Source organism: Diceros bicornis, unplaced genomic scaffold (genome assembly GCF_020826845.1).
Source record: "Diceros bicornis minor isolate mBicDic1 unplaced genomic scaffold, mDicBic1.mat.cur scaffold_67_ctg1, whole genome shotgun sequence".
Lineage (NCBI taxonomy): Eukaryota > Metazoa > Chordata > Mammalia > Perissodactyla > Rhinocerotidae > Diceros > Diceros bicornis.
In genome coordinates, this window is record NW_026691553.1 from 179,526 (window position 1) to 195,846 (window position 16,321).

Below are 16,321 nucleotides of genomic sequence, written 5' to 3' on the forward strand. Positions count from 1 at the left end.
CTGTGGTGACGCCCGGGTCCCTCTCCCCCAGAGACAGGTGGCAGTCCACCCCTCCCGAGCTCCTGGGTCAGAGGTCTAAGGCCTGGGCCCAGGTGTTGTCACACAGAGGACTCGGTCACATGGCACCGTCCGTGTGTTTCCTTCCTGTCCCTGGGAAAGAAGGGCAGAAACAGACCCCAGGGGCCGGGATTCAGATCCTGGCGTCAGATGGATGCAGGGCTCACAGCGGGCTGTCCTCAGACCAGTGTCCGTCTCTGCGACCCCATTTCCTCAGTGAGCATCACCTGCCTCCTGAGCTGCTGTGAAGCTTGATGATCATTATCAATATCTAGAACGTGGTGTGCGCCTACTGATGGCAGATTAGAACACATCAAACTCCTACACATCCTTCAAAACTCAGCTTCAATGTCCCCTCTTCAAGAAACCTATCCGGCTCCCCCGACTCAGAACCCTGGCCCCACTTCTGGCCTCCCCCAGCTCTCGATCCCTCCTCTGGGCCCATCCAGACCCCCAGGGGCGGCAGAAGTGGGGTCTGGATCCTGAGAGCAGTGTTCAGATCTCCATGTGCCGTGAACAGAAAGTGGGTTAAAAGCACGCGTGTGTGTGATGGTGACAGCTCTTGGTGCCACACAGAGATTTATTGGCCAGCAGTTAGAGGAGGCGGGGAGGGGGGCGTCGGGGCAGCTTCCAGCCTGATTTAGGGCTGGGCCCGGGCGGGCAGCCGTGCTCCAGGAGAAGCAAGGATGAGCCCAAGTTTGGCAGAAACCCGAACCGTGTCGGGGACCCAGGCCCTGGCGGGGCGGACGCCGAGTTCCAGGACACAGGAAGCTCCCTGTCCGGCCAGCCGCAGTGGGGGGGCCAAGGGTGTCCCTTTCTCCACCTGGCCTGGCGTGACCAGGACAGAAGAAACTGGGGCGCTGGGAAGAGGCTCCCTGCCCGGGGCCACGGGGTCACAGCCCCCAGGGACTGGGGGGAGCAGGCAGCCCAGAAGGACCTCAGACAGCTCAGAAGAGGAGAAGGAGGCACCCCCCCAGGAGGGGCCGCCCGCACCCCACTTCACAGCTAGGACCCCGGGGCTCGGCCTGGGCGTCAGGGCGTGGTGTCAGCCGCCACGGTGGCGGCCCGTCAGGCGCGGCGGATGCCCATGGTGAACGCCGGGGCCCTGGCTTTGGTGACAGTGACATGCTCGGGGCTGTGGGTGCCCGGGCCGGGCGTCTCGTCCGGGGGGCGCGGGGCCCGGGGCCGCCCCAGCATGGTGAAGGCGGGCCGGCGCGGACGGTAGGCGTTGGGGTCCGGGCTGTCATAATGGCCCGGGCCCGGTATCTCGGCGGGGTCCTGCGGGGGGCGGGCGGGGGGCGTGCGGCCCACCACGGAGTAGCTGGGGCTCCTCGGCTTGGTGAAGATCTGGGAGCCCCAGAGGGAGGGCAGGGTGTAGGTGTTGGGGGCGGGGGCTGAGGTGTCCAGGGGCTGCGGGTGCAGACGCCCACCCAGGGTGAAAGCTGGGGGCGTCCGTTGGCGCACAGGGGCCACCTTCTCTGGGCTGTAGGCCCCGGGGCCCGGCGTCACCTCCACACCTGTGAGGACGGGGCAGGAGGGTTGGGATGGACAGAGTCCCACCTGCCCTTGGTCCACAAGGTTCCTGGAGCTCAGACCACTCTGCGAGCAGCCCCTTCCCCGACCTCCCGGCACAGTCTGCTCTCTTTCAAGCCCCCAGGCCTTGGCCCAGGCTCAGCCCTCTGCCAAGCATGCCTTCCACTTCCACTCCCGCCTTCCACCGCACTCTTCACGGCAGCCTCCAAGTCGCCTCCCTACTGCCTCCCCACACCCTCCTCCTAGGCAGAGCCCTCACAGCCCTGCCCGGGATCCCCAGCCTGGGTCTTCCCCTCTCTCCAGACATGGCCACGCTGAGGGGGGATGGCCCCCCCTGGGTCTAACTCCACAGCAGACTGGGGTCTCATAAAAAGCAAAGACATGTCGAATCTACTTCAATTCCCCAGCAGCTGGCCTCACGCGTGTTTGAGTGGATGGGTGAGTAGAAGGATGGGTGGTGAGTGGTTGGATGAGGAGTGAATGAGTAGATGAATGGATCCATGGATATGTAGGGGGATCATGATGAGTCATGGATGATGGATCATGGATGGATGGATGGATGGATCACGGACAGATGGATAGATGATGGATCATGGATGGATGGATGGATGGATGATGGATGATGGATGGATGGATGGATGGATGGATGGATGATGGATCAGGGACGGATGGGTGGGTGGATGGATGGTGGGTGGGTGGATGGATGGATCGGTGGATGGGTGAATGGATGGATGATGGATGATGGATGATGGATGATGGATGATGGATGGAGGGATGATGGATGATGGATGATGGATGATGGATGGGTGGGTGGATGGATGGATGGATCAGGGATGGATGGGTGGGTGGATGGGTGGGTGGATGGGTGGATGGATGGATGGTTGGATGGATGGATGGATCAGGGATGGATGGGTGGGTGGATGGGTGGGTGGATCAGTGGATGGATGGATGGATGGGTAGATGGATGGATGGTTGGATGATGGATGGATGGATGGATGGATGATGGATGGGTGGATGGATAGAAGGATGGATGATGGATCAATGGATCAGTGGCTGGATAGATGGATGGGTCCATGGGTGGATGGATGGATGATGGATGGGTGGGTGGGTGAGTGGGTGGTTGATGGATGGGTGGATGGTTGGATGGATGGATCAGTGGATGGATGGGTGGATGGTTGGATGGATGGATCGGTGGATGGATGGATCGATGGATGGGTGGGTGGATGGATGGATGATGGATGGGTGGGTGGATGGATGGATGATGGGTGGGTGGGTGGATGGATGATGCATGGATGAGCTGATGGGTCTGTGGGTGAATGAGTAGATGGGTGATGGGTCAATAGATGAAAGGGTGGGTGGCTGGGAGACCGCAATCAGGTAATTGAATCAGGTGCTTTGTGTGAAAGTGAGCTGGTGGAGCCCGTAACGGGGACTGCTATGTTTGCACAGTCCCCCCTGCACCCCGCTGCCACAGTGGGTCGCCACGCATGCAGAGTCTCCCTGGCCTGCCTCACTCACTCAGGCTCTCTCACCGTCCCGGCCCCTCCTCTGAATCCCGTGGATTTCGTCGGTCCAGAGACCCTGAGGTTCTAAGAACTCGGGGACGGGAGAGTCGCTGAAAGGGCAGGGTCCCATGGGCAGCGCGGGTCACTCACCCCGACACTTGCCCCGGCCCTGCATGGAGAACGCAGGGGTGCAGCTTCGGCCAAACCGGGTGACGCTCGGGTCCAGGAAGTAGATGGGCCCGGGGCTGGTGTCCTGCGGAGACGCTGGGAGAGCAGCCCGCTCATTACCCTTGGGTGGCCTGGGCACCTCCACCCTCCGGCCACCCCCAGCGGGGACCTCAGACCACGGAGGTGGGGTAGCCCTGCCCCGGGGCCCCGGGTCTCTGCTTGGACGGTGCCCTTGTGACCAAAGCCATCCCAGCCCTCAGCCTCTCCTCACCGCGGACCAGGGACCAGGGTGGGGGGATGGTTAGGACTGTACAGGATTCTGTTCTGACTAGGCTCTGAGTGGGGTCTGGGGGTCCTCCTCTGTGCTCGGGCGGGTGGCACATGACATGCTGAGGGGAGGGGCTCTAAGGAGGCCTCTGCGCAGTGTCCTGGGCACCTGTCCATTACTGTGATGGCCGTCACCGCTATTGTTAAGTGGGTGCGTCTCTGTATAGATTTGGCAAGGATTAATCGGTTTACATCTTCTGTGTATGTGCACACACGTGACACCGTGCACGCACGTTCGTGACAAATGAGCGTGGCCCAACTCAGGCCGTTTCCCACCTCGAGGCCTTTTCCTATGCTGCAACCTCTACCGGAGTCCCCTTCTTCTCCTGGGGGCTCCACCGAACTCCTACTCATCCTACAAAGCCCAGATCCCATGCCTCCACATCCAAGAGGTCCTCCCTGGACATTCAGCAATGTCTACACTGGCCTCCACCCCCCGACTCCCCAACCTGTCTGTCCCTCTGTCCCAGGATGTATCCTGTGACAGCATTGGGACCTGGGATCCCAGCTGGCTCTGGGCCACCAGCTAAGTTCACAACCTCTCCTAGGGACAGACGCGAGGCTGAGCCCTCATTACCTTCCGGGGCCCCTGCAGCTTCCCGAGTTCGTTTCAGCTTCGTTTGGGCCTGAAGGCTGAGAAGAGGCTGCTGTCCCAGCCACCCACTCCCAACGAGCCTCCGTCTGCGTGGATCAGACTCCCCACACAGGACCCGTCCCCACCCCGGCCCCCATGGCACCTCAGAGCAGCTCCGGAAAATGGGGAGGTGGGATTTGCAGGCACCAATGTGCAGGGCACAGGCCTGCCGGAACATGGAGGGAACACCACGAACAGGGATGGATGGCGTGCTGTGGCAGGGCCGCCGTGTCGGCCTCATCCCTGCATCCGATGCCAGCTCCTACCCCACTGCCCCCACGCTGGGCCGAGAAAAGTGGACGTCAGAGAGGCAGGTCACCTGCTGACCTGCCAGGCCCCTGCCTGTCCGAACCACAAAGAATTCTCATACCACCCTCGCCACCACACACTCCTCCCTCCATTCTCTCCCTCAATAAGAAAACATAGGACCAGAGAGGCACAGCATCTTCTCCGAGGTCACACAGCAAGCCAGGGTTCGGGCAGCCCTCCCAGCTTCCTGCCGCACTCAGTGGGGGCCTGGAGCTAGCAGAGGGAGGGAACGCTCCCCGGGGGATACCGGAAGCTGGGGAGGCCCCTCTCCCACCACCCTCATTCCCCCACCCGCCACCTTACCCTCACTGGGCCTCGGGAAGAGCGAGTAGGCAGGACCAGCCACCTTGGTGCAGTCGTGGTTGGTGTAGCCAACAGTGGACGGCAGGACGTACAAGCCGGGCCCGGAGCCTGTGACCAGAGCCCTGGGTCAGGGCCTGAGAGGGGGGGATCCCGGGGCCCAGCCCCTGAGCCGCCCCCTGGCCCCCAACCACAGTCCAGTGCAGGGGGTGGGGGGCTGCCTCTGTGCAGGGGGCAAAGGGTGTGACACGGGCATTGTGAGTCACAGGTGAGGGGCTGCAGGGCCAGACACAGACACGCTGTCCCAGGAGGGGAAATCGAGGCCCGGACACGGACACGCCGTCCCGGGAAGGGAAACTGAGGCCCGGACACAGACACGCAGCCCCAGGAGGGGAAAGTGAGGCCCAGACACAGACACGCTGTCGTGGGACAATGTCTGGTGAACTCTGCAAAGAGGTCAGGGCCACAAGGGCCACAGAACGTGACTGCAGCTGCTCTGTGACAGATGGAGACGCTGAGGCAGGGCCCGGCCCTCAGCGAGGTCCCACAGTTAACAGAGCCGGGATGTTGGCCCCCCGGCCGCCACAGTGTCCCCTGTCCACACAGGCTCCCTCTCTCTCCTGCTCCTGTATCTTCTCCAAGGCTCTTATCTCCGATAAGACCCTACAAACCTCATGTCTGTCTCCCCCCGGGACCCTCATCCTCTGCTGAACCCTCAGCCCTGGAAAGGTGCCGGCCCGTAAACGCTCAGGTCCTCTTGGGGGGAGGCACCCACAAGAGCCAGCAGAAATGCCCTGTTCACGCCTCTCCTCCCGGATGGGAAACTGAGGCCTGATGAAGGGCAGGGACTCCTCAGAGGCTGCTGCCTCCGCTGGGCTCCCGAAACATGCCAGAAGCCCCGGAGATTGGGAGGATGGAGCAGGAAATGTCCCCCCGCCATGGCCCCTGCCCCACCGCCGGCGCGTACCGTTCTCCATGGTGGCCGTCCGGCAGGACTTCCTCAGGCCAGTCTCTGGGATCTGGCACTGGGGGGCCCGCCGGCCCAGGGGTGCGGTGGTCGGCCGCAGGGCGGGGTCGCAGCTGAGGGTCCCCATGGTGAGCAGGTGAGCGGCCGCAGGTCCTGGCCCATCCCCGGTCCTACGGCTTCTGCCGGTGCTGGCAGAGCCCTGGCCTCGCCACACCCTCCCAGGGACGGGGACGGCACAGACAGCACCTTGTCCCTCAGCGCGGAGTCTGGGGCCCTGGCCCTGGCCGGCCGGTCGGGCGGACGCTGCCTGGAAGTGGGGCCGGGATCGAGTGTCGGCCGGGCGGCTGGACGGCCCGGGAACGAATCCGGTGTCGGCAGAGCAGGTCCCCAGGGAGCCGGAGCCGCGAACGTGACACCCACAGCCTTGCAGCCGGAGGGACTGGGGAGGTCGTGGGTGGCAGGGTCCCATTGCTACGGTGGGGAAACTGAGGCACGGCCTGAGCTCATACAGCAAGTTCGCCAGTCTGGGAATAGCAACTTGGGCCCAGAAGCCTGCCTGCCTTCATTCGTCCAATCAGCACTTATTGAGCACCGACTGTGTACCAGGTTCTGTTTGGGTTGGTGGGGACAGGACAGGAACAGACAGGAGCCGATGTTCTCAGGAGGAGAGAGAGACAATAAACAATAAATTAGTAAATGAACGCACAGGATATTAGAAGGTGTTAAAGGTTCTGGAAAACACAAACCAGTTGGGAGTGTGGGTGAGGCCAAGGGTTATAGCCGGGTGAGAAGTCACGGCACTGAGAAGGTGAGAGAAGAGCGTTGCAGGATAAGGGAATGGCCATGCAAAGGCCCTGGGGCGGGAGGCGATGGTGGTCCTCCAAGACAGCCCGCCGCCTCCCAGAAGCCGCCAGGATTTACTCCGGCCCAATACAGAGTTCACTTCCCTGGCCGCACCGAGGCTTCGGCGGTGCCAGGCTCTGAGGAGGGGCTGAGGGACACTCGGATTCAGATTCCCATCCTTCATGGTGTCCCCGTCGGTTGCTGGCTCGCGGCCCTCTTGCGCCGTCATGTTTCAACAGCTTGATTGCGTTATAATTCACACACCACACAATTCACTCCGCCGTGTCATGCACGGGCTGCATTCCGCCCTTTCTAAAACTTTTTCATCAAAATGTCACGGTCTGTGTAAAAGATCGTAAATCGAGCTTTAAACGCTTCTCTTAGAAAAGAAGGAAGATCTTAAAATCGGTGACCGAAGGGTCTGCCTTAGGAAGCGAGAAGAGTCAGAGAAGGAAGGAGGTGAAGGGACGTAGCAGAGAAGAGAAGATGGGGAGGAATTAGCAAAGGCCCCAGAGGCCGCTTCTTTAATGGGATCAAGGGATTTGTTAGCCTCCAGCCGGACGGGTCACGGACACGAATCCTGGAGATCAGGAGGGGAAGGGGACGTTACAGGGAGAACGCGGGGCCTGTGCAGCCACGGACAGAAAAGGTCCCGACTCTGGCGCAAACGAGATCTCCCAACGAGCGTCTGCTGTGCCCGCCTCCCACCATCCGGAGCTCAGGGGCCTTCTCCACGGCGTCACCTTGTTCCATGGTCACAGCGTCTCACCGAGGAGGGGCTGCTGCTGGCCCTCATCTGTGGCTGCAGGGGGGGAAACTGAGGCGCAGAGGGGGGAGGTGACGGGCGCAGGTCCCTCGGGAACTAAGTCATCGGCAGAGCCGGGACTCAACCCCGGTACTCTCCGACGCAGGTTTTAGATCGAAGCTCAGGGTCAAGGCTTCTGGGTTCTGATCCCGGCTCAGCCTCCTGGGAGAGCCAAGAACCCTCTGTGGCTCCCACGGCCCTGAGGAGAAACCTGTGTCCAGATGTCACACCAGGCCCCACCGGCCTGCCCCGCCCCTCTGCCCTCGCACCCGGCCCTCAGTCCTTGCTGTCTCCACTCCGGCCACGTCAGCCAGCCGGCTATTCCTTGAGCCACTAAGCTGGAGCCCACCGCGGGGCCCCCTCCTGCCCTCCCTCCCCCTGCTCCCCCTCCCCGTGACCCCCTCCCCCTGCCCTCCCTCCCTGTGCCCCCCACCCCCTGTCCCTCCTCCCCCTGCCCTCCCCCCACCTCGGATGCCCTGGCCATCAAGTCCGCCCACAGCTGGCTTCGTCCTCAGTCACCTGTGGGCCCCCCGACATTGGATGAGCCATTTGCTTCTTTCCAGAAGCAGCACAAACTGCAGAGCTGTGGACAGAACCGGGCACTGAGGAGGGAGCCGGGAGATGAATACCCCACCCTCTCTCCTCCTGCTCGTCAGTGCCCCCCCGGAAGTGCAGGAGCCCAGAGACAGCTCCACTGAGGCCGGCCTCGAGGACCCGGGTGGACGGAGGGCAGGTGGACAGAGGGCAGGAGGGCCAGGCAGAGAAAGGACAAGTGTCCCGTGGAGGTCGTTCCCAAACCCGTCCCGCCCCATGCCTCGGCCCCCGCCCAGGCTACATCAACCAGCCCTGCGGGGCAGACAGCTGGACACACTGGTTCCAGCCCAGGCTTGGCCCCCACTGGCTCGGTTTCCCCTCCGTGTCATGGATACTACCCCTGGCCTCCCTCCCAGGGACAAGACCCTACATTCAGACGCCATCCAGAACTCGGCCCCAACTGCCTCGGTTTCCCCATTGTGACGTGGGAAGGAGCCAAGAGCTGACCCAGGGAGGACAGACTGGAACAGCCGCCAAGCCTGCGAAAGGTGGCTTTGGGGACCTCGGGAGCCCAGCAACCTCACCAGACTGAGCTCCGCCCCCTCCAGCTGGCCAGGCCACCCCCCCAACCCCGGGGCCAGCCAGGTGGTGTAGTAGTTAAGTTTGTGCACTCTGCTTCGGTGGCCTGGGTTTCACGGATTTGGATCCAAGGCATGGACCTACACACTGCTCATCAAGCCATGCTGTGGCGGCGTCCCACATACAAAATAGAGGAAGACGGGCACAGATGTTAGCTCAGGGCCAATCTTCCTCAGCAAAAAAAATAGAAGGGAAAAAGAGGCTGGATGGGGAGTGAGGGTGCAGCTCCCGCCCGCATAGGAGCCCAGCTGTGGGCAGTGATGGATACAGCACCCGGGGCCTGGGATCCGGGGAGGAGGCTGCAGGGGCTGAGCTGGCAGCACCGAGACGGTGGACGCTCCTCAGTTACAGCCCTTATCACCATTGTTAATTCAGCCGGTGTGCGTCTGTGTGCCAGGCGTGAACAAAACACACCAACTCCCGGCCTCGCCTTTTTGCCGAGAGAGGCAGACAAATGCGAGCCTTCCGTTCCTTTAAAGGCCAGCGGGCCGCGGGGAAGTCAGGGCAGGAGGTCCTGCGCGTGTCGGGTCTGCAGTTTGAAGCGGGCAGGTCGGCGCCTCACTGGGGAGGTGCCGCTGGAGCAGAGGCCTGAAGGTGAGAAGGGAGCGCGGGGAGATCTGGGGAGAGGCCCGGGCGGAGGGCACAGCGCGTGCAAGGCCCTGAGGCCGCAGTGAGTGAGGGGGAGGGGGAGGAGGGGACGGAGGGGCAGGGCCCCGCGGGGGGCGGCGGGCAGAGCAGGGACGGCGACTCGGTGCCCACGGCGCCCTCTGGCGGCCGCGGGGAGAACAGACCGAGGGCGGCGCCGGAGACCCGGGCGAGGAGGGGACGGCGCTGGTCCAGGAGGGACGGTGGGGGGATGGATGGGGGATGGGATGGTGGTGGAGGGACGGTGGGGGGATGGGGGAGTAATGGGGGGGATGGGGAGAGGAATGGGGGGTGATGGTGAAGCCGGCTCTAGGGGGGGTGGAGGAGGGGCCGAGAAGCAGGCCGGTTCTGGGTCTGTTTTAAAACCAGGACCAACAGCCCGATGTGATGTGGGGCTGAGGGAACTACGGGTGTTGAGCCGCCTCCAGGACTGGGGCCTGAGAACCGGTAACCAGGGACGTGGAGGGGGATGCGGCAGGGGCAGCTCTCAGAAGATCAAGAGTTCGGTTTTGGAATTGTGGGTTTGGGGCTCTCGTGGGAGACACTCGTGGACACCTGATGGGCAGCCGGCCGTACAGCTCTGGGTTGATGGCTGTCTGTCTGTCCCCAGTAACATATTCCCCCAAACACAGCGGCTTAAAACAGCACATGCGTTTATTATGCCCCGGTTTCCGGGTGGCAGAGCTGGCTCTCTGCTCAGGCTGCACTGACCGTGTCGGCCAGGGCTGGGGCCTCGTCTGGTGGCTCGACTGGGGAAGGGTCTGCTCCCAGCTCCCTCGGGCTGTTGTGGAATTTAGTTGTTGTTCTAGCACTGGGCGCCCCCTTCCCGCTGGCCGTTGGCTGGAAGCCACTCTCAGTTTCTGGCCACGTGGCCTCCTCACGTGCATCGTGGCGTGGCCGCTTTGTTCTTCAGAGTCAGCAAAGAAGAAGGTCTGGGCCGACAGGCAGGTCTGGAGCTGACGTTACTATGAGGAACCCCAGCCAGGAACTCCAGCACGTCCCTCTCAGCTCCCTCCGTCTCCGCCTGGACCTATGGGTTCCTTCTTCAGTCGCTGAAAACATATCTCTGCCCCCAAAACTCCCCGTCTCCCTCCCTCCCCTGTAACCCACTTTCCACGCGGCGACCAAATGATCTTTTGAAATCAGAAGTCACCTCACACCCGCGTCCTGCCTACAAGACCGTCCCCCGGCTCCCGATGTGCCACGAACAAACCCACACTCCTAACCTGGCCTCTGGGTTCCGGCCGTGAGGGCAGGGACTGCATTTATTGGGCACCTACTGTGTGCCAGGCTCTGAGCTGGGTGTCGGGGACTCAGGGGCAAGCAAGACAGCCCACGTGACACAACGCAAACCACAGGCGTCATTTCAAGTTTCCTAGTGGCCATGTCAAAAAGTAGAGAAATTAACTTTAATAATACATTTTATTTGACCCCAAATATCCAAATTATCGTTTCAGCATACAAACATTACGGATGAGATATTTTGCATTCTTTTCATCGTGCTGTGTCTTCACACCCTGGTGTTTTGCACTCATGGCACATCTCGGTTTGAGTACCCAGTGACCACGTGTGGCTGGTGACAGCACAGTGCCCCCTTCCACTGTTTCCTTCCCTCCACCTCGACACGGCCCTGACTTCTGAAGCAGGGCTGTTTTGCCCCTTTTCGCTCTATGTAAGCGGACCTGTGTGCTGCATTCTCACGAGGCCTCTTTCCCTCGACCTCGTGTGTGACTCACCCTGTTGTGGGGTGCCATATCGATGGGTGTGATATTCCACTGCCTGAAGACACCACACTTTATTCAATGAGCTTCTAGGGTGTTTCCATTTGGGGCTACTGCAAATAAGAGTGTTCAGAGCATTCTGGGTGGGGGGGCAGAGCACATGCAAAGGCCCGGGGGCAGGACCGTGCCTGGCATGTTGGAGGAACAGCGAGGAGGCCAGTGTGGGTGGAGGAAAGGGAGCCGGGGGAGAGAGAGAGGAGGGGGGGAGGAGGGGAGGGGGGGGAGGAGGGGAGGGGGGGAGGGGATCGGGGTGGGGGGGGCAGGGAGGACTTGGCTGTCACCCTGAGGGAGGTGGGAGCCCTGGAGGGTTTGGAGCAGAGGAGGGGCGTGGTCAGGCGGAGTGAGGATGGGCTTGACCTGAATCTCCTGAAGGACAGATTTGACGCCAACCCAGACAAGGGGCCCAGCTGATTTCTTCAGTTTACTGTCCGCTTCTCCCACGTTCCTCCACGTATGTAACACGCATGTACACGCACAGGAAGAGGCAGGAGCTGCTCCCCCCACCTCGTTCTGAAATTGTCGGGGGTGAAGGCGAGGACGCCCCGGAAGCCAGGTTTACTGCATGACCTCTTGTTCTCTGTCCCTGGCACACGGGTGGCAGCAGGCCAGGTGTTCACGGGGGCCGCCGCCCCACCCAGTGTCACCTCACGCTCTGTCCTCCCGGCCGCCACCATCTGTCACTTCCCGCCTCCCCGGGGCCCTCGCGATTGTCCCTCGTCCAGCGGCAGGCCCCTGACTCAGACGCACGCGCCTCTGTGGCCGCCTGCCCCTTTGTCCGGCAGGGACTCTAACAAGGGAGCCTTGTCCTCCCCGAGGACGAGGACGCCGCGCACCCGCCGGGCTCCCCTCCCGCCTCCATCCTGAAAGAGCGGCTCCCCACGTGGGACAGAGCGGGGACGGACGGGCTCCCGTGTCTGTGGCTCCCAGCTGCGTGTCCGCCGAGTCCCCGTTCTGCAGATGAGGACACCGAGGCTCAGAGGAGGAAGGGCTGGCATTCGGAGGACGGGGGGCTGGACGGGGGTCCCGGCAGGCTTCCCTGGACCCTGCAAAGTCCCACCGCCCAGGCCCTCTCCCCTCTCTGGTCCACCTGGCCCTCCGGCCTCCCGATTTTCTAGAACACTCTGGGCAGCTCCAGCCGCGGGGCCTTTCCCACGTGGATGCTCCTTCCCTTCGCCTCCCTCACCCCTCCGTCTGACCGAGTCTTCCTCTGACCCGACTTATTCTAAACCTGCCCGTCTCCACGCGCCAGCCCCCTCCAGCCTTTCTCGTTTTCCCACAGCTTGGTCACCAGCTAAGACCGCGCACAGCGCTGGCCGGCCGCGCGGTGGTGGCCGGAGTCCCTGAGAGCTGACTTCAGCCTGCGGGAGGTCCCTGAGCTGGGGGCGTCCTCGTGTGGCTTGAAATCAGCCGCGACGGGAGTGTCTACACCACGGGGACCAGCAGGGGCTGCACCTGGAGGGCCCGCCGTTCCGCATCTGCGGTCCGTTTCCTTCCCCGCCTCCCACCAGCTCCCTGGGGCGGGGGTCTCTGCGCCGTCACCCCGGCACCTAGGACGCTGGGCTCTCGGTCTAGCAGGCACTCAACACACATCTGCTGAACCAACAAGAGGGACCTCACCCCAGCGACCGCTCTGACCCTGACATCAGGCCCCGTGACCCCTCTCTGGCCCCACGAACGTCCCCCGACCCTCAGATGAGACGCTGAGCTCCCGAGCACCGGACCGCAGGCCGGGCCGTGAGACGCCATCCGGGCGACACGTGACCCCCGCCCCCGCGGGCCCCGGCGTCGCGACCCCAGCCCGCGGGAACGCCGAGCCGCCCGGCTGTCCCAGCCGCGTTCCCGTGTGCGCTCATTCATCCGTTCATCCCTTCATTCATTCCGCACCTGCGTCCTGAGCGCCTGCGGCCCCGGGAACCGGGGACCCCGGCCCTCCCGCCGCGCCCCCAGACCCGCCCACAGCCACCCGCCCCTGGGCCTCCCCGGGCCCCCAGCGAGCCGGGGCGGGGCGCGGGGCTAGACAAGCACGACGTCCCGTCAGCCCCGCTCCACACGAGCGGCGGCCCCGCACGCTCGGTCCCGAGCAGCCAGCGGGACCCGCGGGGCGGCGCCATGTCGGCAGGCGACTCGGGGGCTCCGGGCTAGAGAGGCCTGCGGCGCGCGGCCTGGTGGGAAACGCAGCCCCGGGCCGCGGTCCTTCGGCGCCCGCGGCATGCCGGGAGTTGTAGTCCGGCGGGGCGGGCGGGCGCGGGGGCTGCCGGGACTTGTGGGCGGGGCCGGTGCGCGTGCGGCTGCCCAGCCCGGCGGGCGGGGAGCTGACCGCGGCTGGAGGTCCCCTAGGGCCTCGGCTGCAGGATGGGGCGCCGCACAGGGCCAAGCATGACCGGCGAGAAGAAGTAGCGGCTGGACCGCAGCGTCCGGCTGGAAAGGAGGACGGTCAGCAAGGACGGCGGTGCCGTGAGTGCCGAGCCCCGCCTGACGTGACTCTCAGCGCCGGCCAGACCCCGGACCCCAACCCCGACCCGGACCTTCAGGACCGGCCGGACCCTGACCCTCGGCACTGATCAGACCCCAGATGCCGCACTGACCCCGACCCTCAGCGCCGGCCCACCCTGGACATCGCCCCTTCTCCTGACTGTCCTGGTCACCCACAGCCCACCTGGACCGGCTGGTTCTCCAGTCTCCGCCTCGGCCGCTGAACCCCGGCCCCGTTCCCTACCCGGGACCCCCAGAGCCAGCCTGTCCACCCAGACCCCTGCCCCGGACACCAGGCACAGTTCTGCAACCTGGTTCCCCACCTCCCTGCAGGAGGCCCCAACTCCACCTTGATAGTGGGGGGCTCTGAACTGGCCCCACCGCATCACCCCGACCCGGGTGCCAGGCCCCCATCCGGCCCCACTCCCGTCCCTGCGCCTGGAGGAAGCCCCTTGCGCAGGAAATTTCCCCGAGGGGTCTGGTCCGGCGCTGACTGCGCCCCAGCCCCGCCCCCTCCGTAGGTCCCCGATTCTCCCGGGTCCCCCAGGCCCTCCCCCTCCGCAGGTCCCCGATTCTCCCGGGTCCCCCAGCCCCTCCCCCTCCGCAGGTCCCCGATTCTCCCGAGTCCCCCAGCCCCGCCCCCTCCACAGGTCCCCGATTCTCCCGGGTCCCCCACCAGCCCCTCCCCTCCGCAGGTCCCCGATTCTCCCGGGTCCCCCAGCCCCTCCCCCTCCGCAGGTCCCCTATTCTCCCGGGTCCCCAGCCCCGCCCCCCTCCACAGGTCCCCGATTCTCCCGGGTCCCCCACCAGCCCCTCCCCCTCTGCAGGTCCCCGATTCTCCCAGGTCCCCCAGCCCCTCCCCCTCCGCAGGTCCCCTATTCTCCCGGGTCCCCCAGCCCCACCCCCTCCACAGGTCCCCGATTCTCCTGGGTCCCCCACCCGGGGTTTCCCAGCCTCTGACATCCCACCCTGTTGGCGTCGGCTGGATTGTTCTCAGGGCGCTGTGGGGTCTGGAGCAGCATGCCTGGCCCCCACCCCTCGATGCTAGGAGCACCCCCAGTGTGACAACCACAGATGTCCCCAGACGTGGCCCCGGGTGAGAACCACCGTCCTAACCCTTAGAACAGCAGGTTCCCGGGTCCCAGCCTGGACTCTGGTGGAGAGGGAGACGGGCAGCTCCTCACCTAACAGGACATTTCTGTTCTGTGGTCCAGACAGAGGCCAGAGCCCCCACCCACGGGACACAGAGCTAGCCACTCAGGTCACCCACCGTCTCCAGCCGCCATGCTGAGAAACGGAGAGAGAAATGGGCGGCATAAACCAAACAAAATGAGTTTCATAAAATGTACTGTATTTAACCACTATGTCCAAAATATTGCTGTTTCAACGTGTGATCAATATTTAGTAAATATGGAGATTTTTCACATTCTTCCTTCATACTAAATCCTCAGAATCCTGAATCTAACACTTCATTTTCATTGGAAGTATCTCATCTGTATTTAAGATTTCCTAAAAGCATAGCTGAAAAAGTAGATTCGGGGGGCGAGAGGAGCAGAATTTGCCACCTCAACAGGTGTGTCTTGGGGGCCGGCCCCGTGGTGTAGTGGTTAAGTTCACGAGCTCTGCTTCTGCGGCCCGGGGTTCTCCGGTTCTGCTCCCTGGCGAGGACCTACTCACCGCTCATGAAGCCATGCTGAGGCGGCGTCCCACACAGAAGAGCTACAACTCCACAACTATGATACACAACTATTACTGGGGCTTTGGGGAGAAAAAAGAAAAAAAAGAGGCAGATTGGCAACAGATGTTAAGGCAGGGCCAATCTTCCTCAAAAAAAAAAAAAGACCTGTCTTTTTGGCGTGAGGATTATTTTATTTTTGGCTGTTTTTTTTTTTTTTTTGCTGAGGAAGATTAGCCCTAAGCTAACATGTGTGCCAATCTTCCTCTATTTTGTACGTGGGTTGCTGCCACAGCATGGCTGACAAGTGGTGTAGGTCCACACCCGGAATCTGAACCCGAGAACAAGGGTCACTGCCAAATTTAACTACTACACCACGGGGCCAGCCTGTCTTTATTTTTTAAAAAACTGTAGACAGAAAAAGCTCTGAAAACCACTAGAAGTGACCCTTTGTAAGGGACACTTAGGGAAGTTTCTATTTGTAAAGGTGTCTCCGTTACCCGGAAGAAGGGGGGATGACCTCATTTCTAGAAACTCTTGTCAATGCGGAAGAGGACTTAAATCTGCATGATAACCTTGTTCTTGTTGACTGTGCCTTTCTGGTAATCTCCCCGTAACTGAGCCCCCCACCCTCAACATCCGCCTTTGTCTTGAGCCGAAGCTAGTATGTAAGGTGGCGCCCTCTGCCATCCTGGCGAGTTCCCCGTTTTTCTGGATCTCTCCCGTGTATACGTGTTATAAAGCTGTGTGATTTTCTCCTGTTACGCCGACTCATGTCAATTTAACTCGTAGCCCAGCCAGAAGGACCCAGAGGGTAGAGGATTGGTCTTCCTCCCCTACAATGGACAGACGGGTGGGTGGATGATGGATAGATGGACGATGGGTGGACGGCCAGATGGACAGGTGGGTGGGTGTTGGACGGGCAGCTCTCTGGTTAGACAGACAGATGATGACCCCAGAGCTGCCCCCTGGTCTGCCTGCATCTCCTAAGGCCAGTTTGGGCCTGTTCTGCCCCCGCCCTGGGGGGTGTCCAGGAGGGAGGTGACTTACCTGCTGTCCTGTCCCCAGGAGAGGTGCAGGGCGTGGTCACCGGCCTCCGTGGCCTGTGCAGCGGGCTGGGTCCCCAC

At 62.6% G+C, this 16,321-nt stretch overlaps 1 protein-coding gene across 2 annotated transcripts; it reads right to left on the bottom strand.

Moving 5' to 3' along the window:
* Window positions 1-1,125: 1,125 nt before the first annotated feature.
* CIMAP1D (CIMAP1 family member D) lies at window positions 1,126-5,927 on the bottom strand. 2 transcript variants are annotated; one of them, XM_058537780.1, is made up of 4 exons: window positions 5,801-5,927; window positions 4,837-4,944; window positions 3,246-3,359; window positions 1,126-1,574 (listed from the first exon to the last, which is right to left on the bottom strand). In XM_058537780.1, exons 1-4 carry the CDS (start codon window positions 5,925-5,927, stop codon window positions 1,126-1,128), a joined length of 798 nt encoding a protein of 265 aa, XP_058393763.1. The 2 variants fall into 2 exon arrangements, with proteins under 2 accessions (XP_058393763.1, XP_058393764.1); XM_058537781.1 differs by lacking the exon at window positions 4,837-4,944.
* Window positions 5,928-16,321: the final 10,394 nt, after the last annotated feature.